At 32.8% G+C, this 21,255-nt stretch overlaps 1 protein-coding gene across 1 annotated transcript in view; it reads right to left on the bottom strand.

Annotated features, from left to right (window-relative positions):
• PIGN (phosphatidylinositol glycan anchor biosynthesis class N) overlaps positions 1–21,255 on the bottom strand; it is a 91,676-nt gene that overhangs the window by 30,347 nt on the left and 40,074 nt on the right. The window contains exons 13-21 of the mRNA XM_069467927.1: positions 20,586–20,664; positions 19,392–19,574; positions 16,279–16,418; positions 14,073–14,172; positions 13,876–13,968; positions 12,638–12,729; positions 9,981–10,089; positions 7,816–7,924; positions 2,536–2,638 (exon numbers count right to left, since the gene is read on the bottom strand). Of these exons, the coding sequence (XP_069324028.1) occupies positions 2,536–2,638; positions 7,816–7,924; positions 9,981–10,089; positions 12,638–12,729; positions 13,876–13,968; positions 14,073–14,172; positions 16,279–16,418; positions 19,392–19,574; positions 20,586–20,664 (1,008 nt within the window). The remainder of the gene's footprint in view (positions 1–2,535; positions 2,639–7,815; positions 7,925–9,980; positions 10,090–12,637; positions 12,730–13,875; positions 13,969–14,072; positions 14,173–16,278; positions 16,419–19,391; positions 19,575–20,585; positions 20,665–21,255) is intronic.

Raw genomic sequence — 21,255 nt, 5'->3', positions numbered from 1 at the left:
TCATTAAATCAAGGATTCATTGTTAGAATTTAGGATTACTATTAATATATTTCTATAACATAATAAAATTGCATTTCTTTTAAATATCCTGTAATGCTGAACATTCACTAATTTACATAAAGAACCCTCCAGGTCATCCAAAATGATCATGGTGAACCCTAACACATGGACTATGTTTTGCAAAAGTGATTTGAAACATGAAAACATGTACAAAACTGAAATGACTAGACTGTGCTATTTCAAGATAATCCTTTGAGGTTTTTTTGCAAAGCTAAATATAGGTTCTGAATTGAATAATGCATCTCCTAATGCATTCATTAATAAGGTCATACTTAGCATTAATATTCTGATTTGGGATATGAATTTTCACTTTTTAGATTTTCTTAAAATATGTTAAACATACTTGTGATAATCTGTTTTGGTATCTCTTATGACTATTAAACTGGTGATTGAAAGCACTATTATACCCCCAACACAAGTTACCTGATTAACTCACTCTATATTATGAATAGTTTTTTCATTCAAAATTAAACTTCAATTATCCTTCCTTCTTTCTCTCCTTCCTTTTTAATCCAGTGAACTAGATCTATTTCTAGGTTTGCTGATATGTTTTTTAAAATTATTATATAATTTTGTCTCACTAGTTTTTTTTTTTTTTGAGACAGGGTTTTGCTCTATTACCCAGGCTAGAGTGTATGGTGTGTCATCATAGCTCACTGCAACCTCAAACACCTGGGCTCAAGCAATTCTCCTGTCTCAGCCTCCCAAGTAGCTGTGACTACAGACACATGCCACCATACCAGGTTAATTTTTCTATTTTTTGTGGAGACAGGGTCTTTCTCTTGCTCAGGCTGGTCTTGAACTCCTGAGCTCAAATGATCCTCCTGCCTTGGCCTCTCAGAGTGCTAGGATTATAGGCATGAGCCACCATGCCTGGCCAGTTTGCTGGTATTTTTTAATCAATTACATATTGTTGCTTTAGAATATGAAGGTTTATAAAGAGAAGGGTTTACTGATTATTAAACAACTGTGTAGAAGCGTAGCACATATTTCTGGACCCTTTCAAACACTTATTTCCTTAAGTCAACCTCTGGGTGAGATCTCTTAATAAAACTCATGTGCCACCTCAAAATGGTGACTTAGAACGGTAATGATTTTTATCTTTTGTTTCTTACATAAACCAAAAACTTGTACATATTCTCATTCATTTTTGCTTTGATGAATTCTAATACAACAAAATTCTTCATCCTGAAGTTTCACCAATAAAGGGGGAAAGTGTGAAAGGTTTTAAACTCTCAAGATGTTTATCACCCTTGAATAAGAACAGCTGGATGCTTATAGACTTCAAGTTTTATTTAAATCTCAAAGCAAGCCTATCTTAAGATCTTATTAGGTAGCTGGTGAAAATTTCCATGATGCTTATATTACATCTTTGTAGCTGTGGCCCACATCTGATTAGGCAGGGGAAAGGGAAACGACAGGAGGTGTAGGGAGCTTTGGTGAGAGGAGGAGGTTTAGCACCCCACTGGACTGGATCATCTCCTATCCAGGGACTACAAGAATTCCTGGGGTCTAGGTCACTTAGGGTGTTAGAGACTACTATGAAAAGATTTTGAGAGTATCTCTCTAATCCTGAATTAGAACAACTAAGTTTCCCAAAGAGTGAACCCCAAGCCCTTGGACCAAAAATGGCTTTATAGAATCATAACTGTGAATAATCTGTTGATAACACAATGGTGAAGCCCTGTGTTTAGTCTAAATTGGATCAAGATCCTATATTTGGGCCAAAATTCAAACTGTCTGTGAGTGGTGTTTATTAAATTCGTCTGTTCTATTCATTGTTTGTAATAATGTGCCCATTTCTTACCCTCATAAGGATTTAAGCAAGAATAAAATTCAAAAGCAAGGAAAGAATTATTTTCTGCAAAGTAAATGGAAGGAGTACATCACTGTACTCACTGAATTCTAAAAAATGCTTCAGGCTTCACCCTAAACCAAGCTGCTGGATTTTTTATTTTTTTTTTTTTAAGAAAATTTCAATCTTAAATAAAAATAGATTCTTTAACTTTTGGGAAAATATCCTGAAAGTTCCCTGAATCAAAGGGATATTTCAACTGTGATACATGTAAGATTAAGAATAAAAACAAAATATTATGTTCAAAGAAGAATGGACAAATCAAAGCATAATTTAAATGCATGGAAGGAATGTAACAAAAAATAAAAGTCACTGAGACTTAAAATTCCTCCATCATCAATCAGAATTTTCTAACACTGTAGTTAAATGACCTTTTAGCAACTTCAGGAAATAGAAAGATAAAGACAACAAACAATATTATGAAAACGATAAGGAAAAGAAAACAGAAGATTATAGATCAAGTCATATACAATTCTCACAGAGTAGAAAATATTTATAATTTATCCCTCAAGATATACAAAACAATTTTCATTTCCAGAGGTTAAATACTAATAGAGAAAATGTCAATATATCATTTAAAACTTGCTGCTATAAAATTAAATTTTTAAAAAAGTTTATACCCTGTGCTTAGAAGGAGGTAGGTTGACATCAAGGAAAGAAGTATGCTAAACAACCGCTGAAAGAGAACTGGAGAACTCAGTAGTGGCACAATCAAGGAGGAGGCTGCAAGAAAGCAAAGCATCTGTCAGTACAAAAGACAAAAAGTGTTAGATTAGAAGCCCTGAATCATCTGGTATCATTTACAGCAGTTATTGTTTGTGTGACCTTTAATAAGAAGCTATATTTGCCCTAATCATTTCTGTAAGAAATCAGAAACTTTATATTTTTAATTAAAGTGATATTTCAGTTTTTACTATATTTTTGGCTTAAAGAACTCAGATTTTCTTAATTTATATTTAGCCTAGATCACTGTAATAATGTTAACTCCTAAATGAATAATCTGCTATTTTCTAATGAAATAAAAAATATTACTCAAGATTCGGCAACTCTTCTTTTAATCAGGCATTTATATCTTAGTTTAAAGACAACTAACTCCTCAGAATCAGATTTTCCCTAATCCTCCTTCCTCCACATTTTCCCACTGTAAAGTATGCACCCACCATCACAGCGTGCCACTTGGAAAACTAGAAACAGGAGAGAATGACTTCACCATGCATGAGAGTTGTAATAAGACTAATCTTAATAAACAGTTATTTTTCCCCACAGGACAATAAAAGCAACTACCTCTGTGGAGGAAGGGCACACCAAGCAAGTGGGGCAGCAAAACGTAAACTCCCTCATCTCTATTTTGGGAAGGAAATGTGCTTAACCTCCTAATCTCCCAGTGCTCTAGAATATGGGGATAGATGACTTGGGAGGGAATCTTAGCTGAATCACATATTAACTGCTTAACTGCAGGGCAAGTTTGTGAACCCATCTAAGCAGTAATTTATCCATATGTCAAATAGAGATAACATTAAAAAGTTGTTGCAAGGTTTAAATACAATTTCACCTATAAAATATTCCCTGTGCATGGTGCCTGGCACATAGTGCTTGATAACTGTTAGCTTCTGTTATTGTTATTAGTCAACATCTTATAAGTTAAATGTAAGGACAATTTCATTTTCTGGCTGACCAACAGGACTGGCTAAAAAAAAAATGTTTTTTTCATTCAAAATCAAGTCACTGCAAGATTTAAGACTATGCAAGTCATATCTATAATACCCTTAGATGAGTAGCTTCTGACTTTTTTCAGATGTGTAGTTCCAATCATGTTATCATCATCTGATACATGTTTTAATTGGAATAAATAACATTTCAATGTGTCTTATTTTAAAAGTCAGTTCAAATGAAACCTCTTCTGTAAAACCTATAAATATTTTCTGTCCTTGTTTTACTTTTGTCTAAAGGATTGATAAGGTGCTAAAGGGGAATAAGAGTCCCCATTTTGAGTGACATAAGTTAGAACCAGTTTCATAACATATTACCCATTTGGGGATCATATTAGCAAAAACGCTCATTGGACCTACACCATGGTGTATCTGTGCCTGGAGGAGATCTTTGGAGATACTGAAGACTTACCTATGAATCAATTATTGCATGCCTCACACCATTTGGTAAGTATCCTCTAGTACCTAGTTCTACCAATCCCGAGGAGGAAATAATCTTGTTTAAAATGCATGCTCAGAGGAACGTGTATGCGTTTGGCAAACAACAGCAGTAAACTGATCTGAACCTCCTCCTCAACCTTCCAAAACTATAGTATAATAAAATCAATAAGGACAATAAATAAAATGTATAAGATACTCCAAATAGAGAAAGAAGCATAGGAAATATTATATAATATGCAAGTATGCTCTTCTGCAACATAAGACTTGACAGAATAAAGAACAAGCTTAAGAGTCATGTAAGACATACAAATGGACTCAAGTTCTTAATTAGAAGAAAAATATTTTCAACTTGGCATATAAAGCAAAACCTAACCCTATGCTGAATACAGGAGCCAAACTTAAAATACAGTGATTCAAAAAGGCTAAAAATAAAGGAATGGACTAGGCAAATGGAAACAGTGGAAAACCCAGAGTTTCAATCCTGATACCAGACCAAGTACACTCCAGGCCCCAAACAATCAGTAAGGCAAAGAAGAACACCTTATGATGTAATTTGCTCCAAATGACAAACCACCTATATAAAATAAAAATTATGACCTTCTTCACAAAAATAGAAAAACGATACTAAAATTCACATGGAAACACAAAGGACCCTCATTGGCCAAGGTGATCCTGAGCAAAAAGAACAAAGCTGCAGGCATCACACTACTTGCCTTCAGAATATACTTCAAAGCTATAGTAACCAAAACTGCATGGTACTGACATAAAAACAGACACATGAACTAACTGGAATAGAATAGAGAACCCAAAAATATACCCATGCATTTACAGCCAACTCATTTCAACAAACGCACCAAGAACATATATTGAGGAAAGGACAGTCTCTTCAATAATTGGTACTGGAAAAACTGGATATCCATATGCAGAAGAATGAAACTAGACTTCTATCTCTCACCACATAAAAAAACCAATTCAAATGGATTAAAGACTTAAATGTAAGATGTGAAACTATGAAACTACTGGAAGAAAACACTGGGGAAATGCTTTAGGACATTGGTCTGGGCAAGGATTTTTTTGGGTAAGACCTCAAAAGTGCAGGCAACAAAAGCAAAATAGATAAATGAGATTGTATCAAGCTAAAAAGTTTCTACACAGCAAAGGAAATAATCAATGGAGTGAAGACAGAACCTATAGAATGGGAGAAAATATTTGCAAACTATCCATCTGGCAAGGGATTAATAACCAGAACATATTTAAAAACCTCAAACAGCAGCAAAAATTAATCCAATTTAAAAATGGGCAAATGATACAAATAGACATTTTCAAAAGAAGATACACACATGGCCAATAGGTATATGAAAAAATGCTCAACATCACTAATCACCAGGCAAATGCAAATTAAGACAATGAGATCATCTTACCTCAATTAGAATGCCTATTGTCAAAAAGACAAAAAAATAATGGATGCTGGCAAGGATGCAGAGAAAAGGTAACTCTTATACACTGTTGGTGGGAATGTAAATTAGTATAACCACTACGGAAAACAGTATAGAGATTCTCAAAACACTAAAAATAAAACTATCATATGATCTAGCAATCCCACTAGTAGGTATTTATCCAAAGGAAAAAAATCTATATATGAAAGGGATATCTGCACTCCTACTCTGGGAGGCTGAGGCGGGTGGATTGTTTGAGCTCAGGAGTTCGAGACCAGCCTGAGCAAGAGCGAGACCCTATCTCTACTAAAAAGAGAAAGAAATTATATGGACAGCTAAAAATATATATAGAAAAATTAGCCGGGCATGGTGGCACATGCCTGTAGTCCCAGCTACTCGGGAGGCTGAGGCAGTTGGATTGCTTGAGCCCAGGAGTTTGAGGTTGCTGTGAGCTAGGCTGATGCCACGGCACTCTAGCCCGGGCAACAGAGTGAGACTCTGTCTCAAAAAAATAAATAAATAAATAAATAAATGGTAAAAGAGATAAAAAAATATGGACTCAATAAAGTGTTAAAAAATTTTACATATACACATACACACACTTATACATACAGATAAGGGACAAGCACAGGAAGTAAAGACTAGCTTTCTGCAATCCTTGTAAGATTCTATTTCTTGACCTTTTCAGAAGTTTTAGAAGTTTAAAGATAAAATACAATGATATGTGGAAAAAGTTTGTTTTCTTTGCTTTTCGTCTTCATTGTGGTTTATTCCAAGGTAGATAAGAAAACTAAGTTGAGTTAGGCTGCACTACAAAGAAATAAGCTTATGTGTTGAGCAAGAGTTGGGCTGCTTCTTAGGCACACTTGATCTTCTATTTATTATTTGTCATATATTATCTATCTGCTAGTGTGTTGTATATGCCTGCATATTTGTGAAGTTATGCAGTACAATAGAAAGGCTTCATAATTTGGGGGTTTTCTGTGGACTTGAAAACATGTCATATGAGAAATTATTGTATATAGTCACCTCACTAGAACATTAGCTCCTCTGTCCCTGCATAATATAAGCTCCAAGAGGGTAGGGTCTTGGTTCGTATTTATTAATCTAAGAAAACAGAGCAGAGGCAGAACCTGGTACACACTGAACATGATTTTTTAATATGAGGGACTAGTCATGACATTGTTCATGATGAATGCATGTAAATAGTAATTTTATTAATCAAGATAATTCACAAGAAAAGGTGGCCTGCAGAATACCCATAAAGAAATGGAGCTTATATAGTGAAAATGAAATGTGTGCATATTTTATATAAAATGAGAACAGTTATAGTCCAAGAATAACATCCACTTAAACATTGATCAAGGAGTTTGGAAAATGAGCAAATCAAAATTTTAAGAGATACATGTCTGGTTCCTATTGTTATAGATATATTTTTTGAGATGGAGTCTCACTATGTTTCCCAGGCTGGTCTGGAATTCCTAACTTCAACAGATCATTCCATATCACCTGTTGTTATATTTTTAAGCCTCTGCTTGGGTTTTAAGAAGAATCCACGGGAAAACACTCCTATTTCTTAATCCTCTTTTTAAGGTGAAGATCCATTCAAAGATCCATTCCTTTTTTAATGATGAACAACAGAAATTATTAAAAAAAAAGGGGGGGGGGCTAAACTGTATGTCATTCACAGCCATTACAAAGTTGTTTTTTTTTTTTTTGTAATGCATGAGAAACCTGGACTTAAAGCTTACTCTTCTCTTCCAATTGGAAGGTATACCTACGTCCTTAAATTAACACATACTTGCTTCACACATACATTCCAATATTCTTAATTAAGAATTCTACACACAGGAATATGCTTTGAAATGTTTGACTAGCTTAAAATGTGTATTGTGTACTAATTAATGTTATTTTCAGGAAGGGAGACACAGATAAAATTTAACCTTTTCTTAGTCCTGTGTAAGAACTAAGAATTTACGAATTGACAAGAAAATTAAGCATACGATCCTCTTCCCAAAACTCTCTTCTCTTTTGGAATCGCTCAGTAGAATGTTATCAGATTTTAGTCAATATGCAGCTTTGTTATCAGGTCACAAATATTCTATCAAGTAACTCTTACTAACACATGTCGGATCAGAGGAGTTCTAATTTTCTTTATCAAATTACAGCAAGAGATAGATATAATAGCTTGTTATTACTATTTTTTGGCAACAAAATTGTTTCTTTCAATAATCATAAGACAGACATAAATGGATCATTTTAAGACAACTAAGTTGATGGAAAGTTACCTCATTTGGTTTGCGTAGCCTCTTACCTAATGTTGCCCAGCTAACAATTTGATTCATAAGAGGCACTCCTTGTTTCTTGAGCAGACTACTATGAGTGCTATGTACAACATACATGGAAAGCACTGTGCTCAGCATCTGAAAACAAAGACAAAACAGATTTTAAAAAAAGGGGAAAGAGAAGATGATGAAGGATTATACACTACAAAGAATGCTCAGAAAAGTGCTGGAAACAACTGGAACCTGGACAAAATACTATTGAAATTGGACCAGCTAACCTTTTTGTGGCCAAGGCTAAGAGTTAGGACTCTCGTACCAATCAAAGGTCCTCTTTTACAATCATGAAATGAGGCATTTCATACTTTCAAGAGTGTGTTGGCATATATCATCACTCTGTTTCTATTTAGAAGTATTCATTATAAACATTGAAGGTTTCTTAAATCACAAAAATGAAGAGGGGAAATGTACACAGTTTAGTGCCTCCACTTGTGGCCCTCCTCCACAGTAATATCCATTTATTCATTCAACATATTTTTGTGGCTTATTTATCTGGCACTGGGAATACAAGGAGTATAAATACTCTTCAGAGAATATTTATAAACTACTGCAGAAGTTGGCAAACTACAGTTTGTATGCTGGTGGCCTGTTTTTATAAATACTGTTTTATTGGAATTTAGTTACTCCCATTCATTTACATGCTTGTCTACCTTTGCACTACAATGGCAGAGTAACAAATCTGCAACAGACTCCATATGACCCACCAGCCTAAAATATTTACTATCTGGCTCTTTCAGAGAAATGTGCTAAATTATGACTGTGAACAAAGTAAGCTCTCTTAGAGATCAGGTTAGCAGTCTCATTACCAAATCCTACGGATATATTTAATTTAATCATATTTTCAGTGAATTAAGAAGCAAAAATGCTGTCAATAAGGCTATAACACTATCCTAGGATCGTTTCAATTGTAAGACAGTTTTATTTCAGAGATGTTAAAATGTGAAAAAAAAATGTGTATTTTGGAACCAATGAAATATGGTGGGCAGTACAGGAATTCATAATGCAAATTATTAATAATAAAGCTAATGCAAAAAACAATTTTGTAACAGACTTGCCTAATACTCAGGGATATGTCTAACAAAGCACATAAGAATTTTAGCATATTCTTTGCTCCTCTAGTATGAGACTCAGAAACATTCACTTGTGTCAAAGTACTCATAGATAAAATCTGTCAAAGCTACTATGGCTTTAGTGTAAAGTCACTCAGTATACCATTTAAAATAAAACATATGTTCCAATGGCTTGACAGGATCTTTGACAAAATATTTCTTCTCTTTTCATAAGTTCTCTGTTACTATCCAAGAATGAATTTAACTTGTGATATCTTTTAAATGTTGCACATTTTTATTTCAGAGTGTTCTTATAAGTACTTTCTATTACCCCATATTTGTTCTGAGGAAATTTTTTGGGAAGACTCACATGAGTTTTGCTTTTTGTCGTGTTCTATATGTGGTTATTTGCTTATTTATCCATTTATAAGAAAAAAATGGTTTCCATCCTTATCTATAAAAAAAAGTTATTTTACAGAACATTATATAATCTCTAATTTTCACAACACTTTTAGATATTATCTCTACAGATTAAAAACAAACTGAAGTGAAATTACTGAAAATCACACATCTAATATGCAGCATAACTGAGAACTGACTCAGTTTTGAACCATCAAATTCAAAGTTCTTTTCACCACACCAAAGCCACCAACCAAGCTGAAGTCTATTTTCTCCTAGGACATCATCTGAAGTCTTAAACTGGCTATTTTTAATATAAACATACCCTAGGCTGTTTTCACTTCAAAGAAGCTTGTCTTTTTCTGACCCAAATGAGGACAGTATAGAATCTCAGTCCAGAGAAAGCCCTTTTTAGCTCAACTTTTTGGTCAGTACAGATGCCTGTTTAATCTCCTTAACCTCTGCTCTTTAGGCATCTTTGGGCTGCCTCTTTTTGACCTTTTTTCTATTTCGTACCTTTCAGAGAACGTATTTCCATATAATATCTTAAAGAGAAAATTTTCTTTTCAGCTGGCAGATACTGAGTGACATAAACACAATGGCATCTTAAGAACATAATTAAATATAACCATAAGATACATTTTGGTATATCATTAAGTATAACATAGTATTGAAAATATGTAACTGACCTGTAATCCATGTACCCATAGCTCTTCCTTTATAAAACCAGCTTTTCTTTTCATGAGAGATGTTACAACAAACAGGGACAGCAGAAGCACCAGCAAGCCTGCACCCATTCTGTTTTAAAATACAATTCACAATATAAAATTTTCTTAAGATATTTACTGAACACATATTATATAGAAACATGAGACATTTTACCCTAATGTAGAACTTCTCAGTCATTTGGTTTAATCAAGATGAAGTAGCAAAATGGATACACAGTTATAATTGAAATAAAAATCTTAGGATAAAGATGCTGTAGGGATGGGGTTATTTGTAACCTCTCCCCACAATTTTTTAAGTATCTTTACCTTATTTCTATAATTTCATTTTAAAAAATTTTATGCATACCAACTACCACAATTCTTAGTCTGAGTTGGGCAAATTTACAAAAAACAATGTAAAAAATAGCTAAATAAATATTTTATTAGCATCTGCAACATACAATTTGTGACTATGAGTGCTTATGCAAAAAGGATCTACATTTATAATCCATATTACATCCAAATAGCTCCTTTCTATCATTGACCTTGGTGCTTTCCTCAGCTGTCCTGGCTAAGGAAGGGTAAGACAGCTACCCCAGTGGTCACAGAGCAGCACACAGTAATGAAACAACAAATTATACTTTATGGATTATCATTAAAACTTAGGGGAAAAAAAGAATGCATTAATATGATCAAGATTCTTTTTTCTTTTTCTTTCTTTCTTTAATTCTTAAAATAATTTGGCAAATATGTTTTTACTTTAAAGCACTGGAATAAAAGACACATTATAGCTATACTGTGTACATTTTTGTTTTTCCCTTTGATTTTATCTTTAAATGTTTCAGATGATTACACCTTTTAATTTTCTAAAGAAGGGAGATGATGTGAGAGATCAAATGGAGACTAGAAATTTCTCTGTGAACCAGGAATCAAAATAAAGAAGTTGCAAATATAGCTAGTAGGAAACCAACATAAACTGAGCAATCTGAATTAAGTATAGAGGGAAACAATGTAATTTTTAAAAATACCAAATTAGATTTCTCATATTTTAACAAGTTTGTTTCCTGTATTCATCTTTAATAGAATATGCAAGTGGCAAATTTTAATGGAGGCCATTTATATAATTTCCTTTCCTTTTAGTATATGGTAAATTCTGCTCAACTATGTCAATACTACTTGAGCAGGACTGATAGGCAGGAATTGATGAAAGGATGGAAAGGGGCTTTACAGAAACAATAGAAAAGCTTACAGAGCAATCTGAGGCCAAGAAATAAATGAAAATATTTGACTTCATTTTCACACGTACTATTTATAGTTTACGACAGTTGCAAAATGTTTTGACTTACTAGCATTCTAATAAAGTATGGCTTAGATGCTCTTGGAATTCAATACAATTACTTTGGGCTCTGCTAATAAATTGACTTCCTGGGATAATTCCTGATCTTCTTGGCATTCTTGCACAAAGGAGAGAAAATGCATAGAACCTGATAAATCAGCACATACTTTTAAAAAATACTGTTTAGTTAATCTTTCTTCAGTTAAAAAAGATATACCCTCATCTGTTAAAGATTTGGTTAAAATGTTGAAAAATCCTTATAGAGTTTAGAAGAAAGTAACAAAGATGATTACATGATTAGAAAATAAGAGCAAATGTTGAATGAGATAATGATCATTTAGTTTGCCAAACACACACACACAAATAGCCAGTGGGTTACTTGACAATAATTTAAAAGTGCAATTAAAAGCAAAGAAAACCAATTATTTTACAGATTTATTTGGATCATATTGAAGAGAAGTAATTAAGAGAAAAGAATGGGGAATTCAGGTAAGGGTATATACAGAAGAATTTTTGAACAATTTGAGTGACTAAACATGGGAAAGTTGCTAAGGTAAATATTGTTTGCTCCCATGGAGATCTTTACCTTCATTTTAGAATAGGAGAAAATTTCATTTTTCTAAGACATTTTAGTGGGAATATGATTGAAGAGAAAGACGGGGATAACACAATGGCTTTTAGACCCTTTTGTTTTGGCAACATAACATTTATTCGTGTGAAACTAAAATTTTTACTGATTTCCCCAATGTACAAAAGAAAGAAAACCTTTTAGAGTATGGGGGGGGGGTATTTTAAGTTATTGTTGTTTGATGCAATTTCACTGTTTTTGAAGGCCCAGAAGCATTTCCAAGGAGGCTTACTGACTCTCAGAGCCTAGACCAAAATATTATGACTAATGGTTTGATAGTAGTATTTTAACTTCCAGTTTGTTCCCATGATTTTTAACACATTGACTGCCACACTAGAAAAAAATTTTTTTTCCTTGGGGCCACGGTGTTTTATTACGAAAATAGAATAAAAACTTTGAAAACAAAACAATCCTTTCTAATTTAATGAAAAATTTGTTATCTTTTTTTGTTTTCTGTGTGTGAGTTATATGCACCTTGAAAAATAGTTCATGCAGGTCCCAAGGTAAAGAGATGTGTGAGTTACATGTGCTTCATGAGGCCCTGGGCTCAAAACTAGCGTTAGTTAAATACAACTCACATGGCAGTTAATGTGTTAAGCTCACAACAAAATTTCACAGTGTTAATTGAGAAAAAAATTGCACTGAAAAGAAAATAAATTAAAATATTATTCATACACTAGAGAGATATTTGGCTTTCGACCTACAACCGGCATCAGTGGGAACACTGCCAGGAGCAAACAGAAGAACGTCCAACTCAGCGAGGTGATCTAAAATAAAAGAAAGTTATCTTTAGACAATATGGTATAGAAAACTATCATCAGTTTTTCAGACTATGACCATGAAACTAAAAGGAAAATGCAAAATTTTACGGTTGTTTAGTTTAAAAAGTAATATAGTTACTATTTGTGAAGGACTTGTTGCATAGTAGTTATTATATTAAATATAATATGAACATTATCTCATTTAATTCTCACAATAACCTCAAGAGGCAGGTTTTATTATTTACGATATTTCAGATGAGGAAACTGAGCTCAGAGAAGTTAAAATATAGGTAGTACAAGGTCCACAACTAGTAAATGAAACATATAGGATTTAAACCTGGGTCTGATTATTTTAAAGCAAGTGCTTCGTTCAATTGATGTTAGACCATATATTGATAATGACATCTATTAAAAAAAACTGGTTTGTAATAATAATCAATGGAGCCCACAAGGAAAAGAAGTAACAATACTTTTATAATTAGATTAAGATCAGAAAAAGATCATTAATCCCATTAATTGGAGATTTTTATAAATTCTCACAGGGTAGAAAGAAGATATTTCATTCTTTTTGCTTCTTCCATAAAAAAGTATTAAAGTGGAAACATGCAGGTATTCTTTGTAGAAGCACATTGTAATTCTCTACCTAGCTAAAGGAAGAAAATCAAGAATATATTTTATATTTAAAAATCATCTGTATTGAATACATACTTCTCAAAAAAAAAAAAAAAATTAGTGGTTCAGGGCAAGGAAGGAGGTGACTCCTCTGACTCAAGTTCAGAGTGTGGGCCCCTAAGCCACTGTGCTACCCTGAGCAATTCCTCCCCTGCTCCATCACCTAAGGTATTTATTTGAAGCTAAAGGATTCCAGGAACTGCTTCAGAGATGGACATATCAGCTCTGCTTCTATGGCATTTCAATTACCACATAACTAGCTCGATTCATTATGAAAGTGTAAGTGAATCACCAAAACCTTAAAGGTATTGTCAATCCTCCTATCAAAAAGACCAGGCTCTTTTATGTAATGATACATTCTATCCTTTTTTTTTAAAAGAAAAACAAAAAAAAAAAACCAAGCAAACAATTCCTTGAGTTAAACACATATCAAAACAAAGTAATTACAAATTTGTCCTATGTCAAAACGAATACTTATACCTTTGCTCGCGTCCAGAGCTGCGTGAGAAATGGCCAACCCGCAAATGCAACAAGTCCAGCTGTTAGCATATAGCGGTAGAAAAAACTGAGAACCTAGTAATGCATTCCAAAGAAGAAATGAAAAATGAGGTCATTTAATAGTAGTTGCAAATATATAAAAGAAATCTGAAAATGTTGTCATTTGGTAAATTACTTACTAATATTTCAATTCCGAGGGTAAAGACTAACAGATACCCAACAAAATGGTTCAGAGGAAAGGACAACAGTGATGCAACAAGGTCTTGAATAACTTGAAATCTGTTTCAAAAGATTATTTATTAAAAGACTACTTATATTCTATACTGAATTTAAAAAATTAAAAAATTAAAACTTTCAACGCAGCTAAAAATCAGGGAGTTTTCAACTCATAGATTATTCAAAAACTAAGATAAATGTTAACAGACTTGTTTCAATGGCTTTACTTACCTAAATTTTTTTTTTTCTGAAATCCAGAATTATTTTAGGGAAAATGTAATTTCTGAATTAACTTGAAAATGATCACGGTTTGCTTGGTTTTTATAAACATTAAGGACAATAAATGAATCTTATCTGCTCTTAGTTTAAGCATGGATACATACAATTATAGATACAATATCAAATATAAAATATTATGAACCCAAATGCATAAAAACTGAAAATTAAAAAAAAATTCATCTTAGTAATCTTATATTAAAATGTCAACTGTCTTAATAAAATAAAGGTAAGTTTTCCTTTTGCAAACTCAATTTAAGACATCACTAATTGTATACTAATTGTAATTAAATGTGAATCCATAACTATCAAAAATGTATTTCACATTTGAGTACTTTTTACATTTCATCACTGGGAAAAAAAAACTTCAACATTTGTAGTACATTAAGTAGGTAATTATAAAAGGTCAGCATCATTTGGTTTATGGTCTCTTTGTGATTGAAAATAATGGCTACAGAATGTTATCAAAACTATTAAGGTACCATGGAGGAAAGAAAAGCTAATACCAGTTGAAAGGAGAATGTTTCTTTTGTTCTCAACAATGAAAAAGCACAGAGGAACCAGAGATAATTTTGTAAAATCATTTAGGAGATTTTTTTTTCTCAAAGATAAAATGAGTTTTGTTTTATTTTCTATGTAATCTATCAAAAAGATAAAGCTAGAACACAATGTACTTTCAAAATAATGTTTTCCCTTAAGATTTGAATATATATTAATGTGTTGTCTTCATAATTAGGACATTTAATAATTCAAGAGGGGTTCTGTAGCAGAATAGAATTTTCTGCAAAAACCTGTCACTCCAAAAGTTTTGAAACTAGAGTAAATGACATTTTATTAATAAAAAATCTAAATTAAGTATGCATATCCAACAACCTTATTCTTTTAAAATAGAGAAGTAACAGTATGTTCTTTGACCAGTGTCTTTTTGCCTCATATTTTAAAATAGTTAATATTTTAAACATCTTGATATTATTTTTGATATTTTTAATATTTAAATATTTTTAATACTTCATGTTTTAAAGGATGGAAGATGTGGCCAAAGCTGCAGTTCACAAAAATCAGAATGGAAGTATGCATAGCGTCATGAAGCACGTGTTAGTCAACCTGGAGGATACCCTTACTCTGGCTCTCATTCCCAGATCTGCTTTAGGGGTCTGGTTTTCTCAGAGGATACTTTGATGTCCAAAACTAAATTTAAATTCTAGATTTCTGGTGCAAACACAGAAATCAACAAGATCACCATTATGACTCTGGCTGTCTGTGAACATGAACCAGTAGTAAATTTAGTGATATTATTTAAAAGTGTTTGAAACTTGCTGAAAAGCCTTACTTCTGACATTTTCTACAATGGTTAAAATCCATTTGAAGTCCAATTTGTGAAGAAGTAGTTAAAGGTAAAACCTTAGCACAGGTGAATAATAAGGGCTCATTTGTCGGTATTTATACATTACTGTATTAGATTTAATTACAAACTTTCATTTGTGTAAGTTTATATGATGGCTAAGAAAGCAGGGGCAAAGATGTTTGAAAAAATAATGCAAATCTCTGTAAAATATGAAGATATATTGGAATCTGAGATGATGAGACAAGTTCAAAATGTAAGTTACTCCAGGCATAGTATAAGGCAATCAATATTAATTACATTATTTTATTCTAGATTTTTCTTATAAAATATACACAAAGAAGGGATCAAGGTCACTGCTACTTCAGGGCAATAAAGATGAAGTAAAAAGGTAAAATAAAAAGGATATTTATATGCAACATTTATGCAGTTATAAATGAAGTAAGAAGACTTAGATCTTTGATGACTTAGGTACAGAAATCTAATGCATTTTAAATACAGATTTAACTGTCAATGAAGTGAAAAACAAGGCAGGAAAATGCATTACTTACTCTCTTAGAACCGCATACCATATTGGCACTGGCAGCAGACAATATACATAATAAGTCCAGGGACAGGCTTGAATCAGCAGGAAAAATGCTACTAAAACGCCAATAGCTACAAAACTACATGGCAGGAGATGGCTTGGTTCCTGAAAACCAAACAAAACATTGAAACATTTCCAAGTCCATGGTGATTGATAGATTTTTAAAAGAGATTTTATAAAGTGAAGAAAACATTACTTTCTTTAAATGGTTCTACAACTAGATGATTAATCAAAGAGTTTTGTATTAAAGAAAAACTATCATTTGAGGAGCATTTTACGGAAGAAAAAGCTGGATAGCCTGGAATTACTGCAATTAAGTAATTCACAACTTAAAAGTGACTATGATCCTAAAATTTGTTTGCAAGTAACTCGTTCAGAACTCTGAACATATTTCCTCTTAGGAACAGTTTTATAATGTTGTTTTGAGTTCTCTGGCTAGCTCACAAAGCCTATTTAACCAAAAATAAAGTATGGGACTTAATCTTCATTTGGAAAAATGTCTGTCTTTATTCAAGCTCCAACTTGACATGCTTCCCGAGTTGCTCTCTCCATTGCCCAACCACAGTAGGGTCATTCAGTCATACCTACTCTGCCCAACCACCAGCCAAACAAGAAGGGATTCCTCACCGTAAGTGACTAGGTATAGCCTCCATGTGCTCTGGGCCAGGTGGAATGGTGCAAGGATCAGGGACTTTAAGCACAGGAGATTATCCCAGATCACTGGGTGAGCCTGATTCAATCAGTTGAAAAAGCATTAAGTGTAGAACTGAGGCTTCCCTGAAGAAGAAATTATACGTGTTGAGTGTAGCTTTGGCTCCATCCTGCAAGTTCAGTCTGCCCTTCCTGATGGCCTGATCTTTGGATTTGGGACTTACCTACAATAACTGGCACCCATAATAACATACGCCAATTCCTTACGCTAAATCTCTTAATATATAGCTGCTACTGGCTCTGTTTCTTTCATTTAATATTCACCAATACAGCAACTCTTCACCAAATAAAATGAAAATGCTATAGTCCAGCATTTTAGACTTTTGATTACTTTGGTCTAACCTATATTGTCAGTAGTAGTATCTCTTATCCATCCCTTTAACAAACCTCCCACATTCCACCAAAATTATATTTGTTTTGAAGGCAGCATGGCATAGAAAGAGAAAGAATTTAAGTGTTAGAAAACATGAGTTCTATCATTGAAAACCAGTGTGTCCCTGAGGAAAATATGTAATCTCGCTGAGCCTAAATTCCCCTGCCCATATTATGATAATTAAAATCACCAAATTTAGAGCAATGTTAAGCCTAACTGAATAACATATGTAAAGCACCCAGGACAGTCCTGGAACAGTGGGGCCCAATACATATTATTTATTTCTATTATCCCAGCATAATAGTGCATTTTCCCAAATCTGCCTCTGAACAGATTTGCATCATTCAATTTGCTTTAATTCTCTTCATCTCCCTACAGTCTGACTGTTAAACGTCCACCAAGACTTACTTTTTCCTATTATCATCACCCTATTCAAACTGAACTCTCCTTTATTTAAAATATGATAGTCTTTCTATCACCTCAAACATTTAACACATAGTAAAGTTGTCTTCTGTAGTACAGTATAGCTGTAGTGATCTATATCTGGTAAGGTGGTTATGTGTGTACATCTCTTATGCATTTTATTTAATTCTAAGCTCTTTGAGGGCAAAATCTGAATCTTACATTTCTTTGCACAGCCTATGCAGCATCTAGCATCATACTGTACACTCAATTAAATATTGGTTGCATTATCAGATTAATGAATGTAGAAGCACTATCAATTATGAAATCTTGATGATGTATCATCAGTCTAAAAACATCATATTCTTTCTCAATAACCTGAACATCAGGATAAACACGAAAAGGCAATCTTTGGCACAAGACTGCTCTGGATTCAAATCTCAGTCCTTCATATGCTATCTGAGTGGCCTTTAGCAAGTTATTTAATCACTCTCAGCTTCGGTTTCCTCTTTTGTAAATGGAAATTATAATGCCTACTTCCAGCACTGTTATGAGTCTAAGATAGCAGAAAATATTTCAGGTATTCAGCAGAGGCATAGATATATTCATTACTAAAGCACTGCCATTTCTGTTTCTTTTCCCACCATGCAGGAAAATTATTCCCATTCTAGCCAACTTCGCATACATTCAAATAATTAAAATTACTTGGAAGAAATTACTTAAGATGTATGAAAACATTATAAAAAATTGGAATAAACACTAATGTTCTTCCTTCCATTACAGAAAAATACAATATAAAACAGGAAAAGTCACCACTGGAAATGTTTGCAGACCATTATTATTAAAAATACACCATCAGGATCTATTGTTTTTAAAGGATTTGGACATGGTTAATAATTATTAGAGAGAATGAAACAAAGGAAACGGAAGTGGTATATTTTCCCTGGTAAATGATAGTTAGTGACATATTTTAAAAGAGTAAAGTGTTTCAATATAGTAAAACCATATATATGCAGTTATATTTTCTCAGTAATATGAAGTATCAATAAAGAGGGTGTTTCTTAATTGAAAGCACAGTAAAGTAGGGATGAATTCTTAAAATAGGGATAAAAAGAAACTTCTGGAAAATTGTATTTTGAGAAATTTCACAAGTTGAAAGAAGGTAAGAATAATTCAAGAAAAATATATACATTATGGTATGTTATATTGCTTTGAAGCAGTTTTCTGACCATTTGTACTAGAGAAAGATATGGAATACTTATAACATGCTAAGTAGTTATTTAAAAAAGAACAGAAAATCAATACTATTAATACCATAGGAGAATTTAAATTATTTATATAACTACCTTTATAATCCTCTTAAGTTATAGGGCTGTTATTATCAATACATCTTTTTTCTAACTAAAGAAATACAGATGAATTGAAAAAAGATCCAATACAACAAAAGCAAATGAAAAATAAATAAGAGTTAGCTTAGAACAATGACTAGCACATTCTATGAACTCATTACACATGACTTGATTCAATTTCTTTCTTCAGTCCTAGTGATTTTACACCATCATGTAAATCTTCTGTATGTTTTCTGAACCTACCTTAACTTCTTTACTAACACCTCTTGTGAGACTGGAGTGCGACTTGATGATCAACAAAGAAGCATAAGATGTCCATCCAACAAAACCAGTAACAACACTGATGCCCAAAAAGAATCTGTCATATGTGTGATAATAGGATAGTCCTTTCAATGCAAGATGGATTAGCTCCTTGCATAGGGAGACCTGCGAAGAAAGAAAAATACGACTTGTGCGTGGAAAAATAAGAACACCTAAATTTCAAAGAAAGAAAATTTGTAACAGCCAAACCTTTATATTAAAATTAGTGAGCAACTGCAGATGATGGATTAAGAATAGATTTTAATTGTTCAAGGCTTTTCTTGCAAAGTATGAGAAAAATCCAAAATAAAATGAACTTTTTAATCTTGAGTAAAAAAGGTATTGTAAATGGAAATTCTCTATGATATACGTAGTGTTTAAAAATGATTCATTTTGTGGAATAACACAGACAATGCATGAAAGAAAGAAATGAAGGTCTGTAACATAGTTCCCAAATAATGGAGATGATCATATTTATATCACTTTTTACTTTCTCATACCAGATTACCCAAATAAGTCATAAAGCATCATTAAAGTAACTTAATATTTTAAAGAAGTATAGCTTACCATTTTAAAACTACAACAAAAATAAGCGTGGATTAGCAATTATTTAGGCAATTTTAGAAACTGAAAATAGAATTCTTTGCTACTTTAAAATTTTATGACCATTTAACAAAGAAAAAAATCAATGAAAACAATTTGAAGTAGGGGTTAGGAAGAGTCAAAGCTTCAATATGAATCATTGGACTTCTGATACTGGATAGATAATTCCAAATGACAACAGGTAGCATTCTAAAATATTATATATAAGTAGGGTGACTGCAACTTGTAATATACTTTCTCATTTTAAAAAATGGTAATAGTTTGAACTCAATCCTCTGCTAAAAAAAAAAAAAAGGAAAAAAATGGTAATAGTTCATTTCTAATATTAACCTAGAAAAATTTACCATAATATTATCTGAAATAAAAGAAGTATGTCCATGGCTAAAGCAGCTACTCAGGAAATTCAACTGTTCCCTGAAGGCTCAGGAAAGCTCTCTTTCCTGCTTAACTTTGTTATCCATCACCCTACTTTTCCCCTCTCTATCCCCCAAAATGATGATCAGCTATTTACATTTACAAGGCCTGTATACTTACTACTTCATCAAACTTTTTCTGTTTTATATAAGATTTTGCTTTTCTTAAAATGTTGAGCTGTTTGGAATCAGAAAGCAACCTACAAAAGGGAAAAAAAAAGAATAGGTTTAAAGTGTTTCCTCATTGTATTTTTTTTTCTTAATTGGAAAAAAAAGGATAGCGAAAATTAAGAAAACAAAACAAAACAAAAATGAAAGAAATAAACCTTGAGCTATATTGTATTGCTGCTGGTTAGCTAAACTCTTCCAAGAACTAGCTTTTGGTCAAATTTGGTTTTATTGAAACTTTGAGTCAAGAAAGAGACAAAAATTGGCATTCAGTAACCACCAGAGAGGAAAGGTTTTAGATAACACAACAAGGTCTCAACTGGGATCGCTGGAAGCCTACACCCTAAAAACAGAGACAAACCAGAGGTCAAACGAGATGTAAAATTGCAACACAGCTTCGAGTTAGCCACCACTCCTTGTGCCTGTTAGAGGATATGGTAAAACCTCTCCGGAGAAAAATGAGATAACCCAGAGTTTAATATATAGTGATAAGCATATGTTTTAAAATGATCAGAATTAACAAATAGGACCAATTGAAAAAATACAATAGAAACAAACCCATATATGATTCATTTATTGGTATTATGATGTGCAGATACTAAAATAATCATGGTTAATATATA

This window comes from Eulemur rufifrons, chromosome 5, assembly GCF_041146395.1.
Source record: "Eulemur rufifrons isolate Redbay chromosome 5, OSU_ERuf_1, whole genome shotgun sequence".
NCBI lineage: Eukaryota > Metazoa > Chordata > Mammalia > Primates > Lemuridae > Eulemur > Eulemur rufifrons.
The sequence above is the reverse complement of the archived record's forward strand: the minus strand, read 5'-3'. Positions and strand labels throughout refer to the sequence as shown.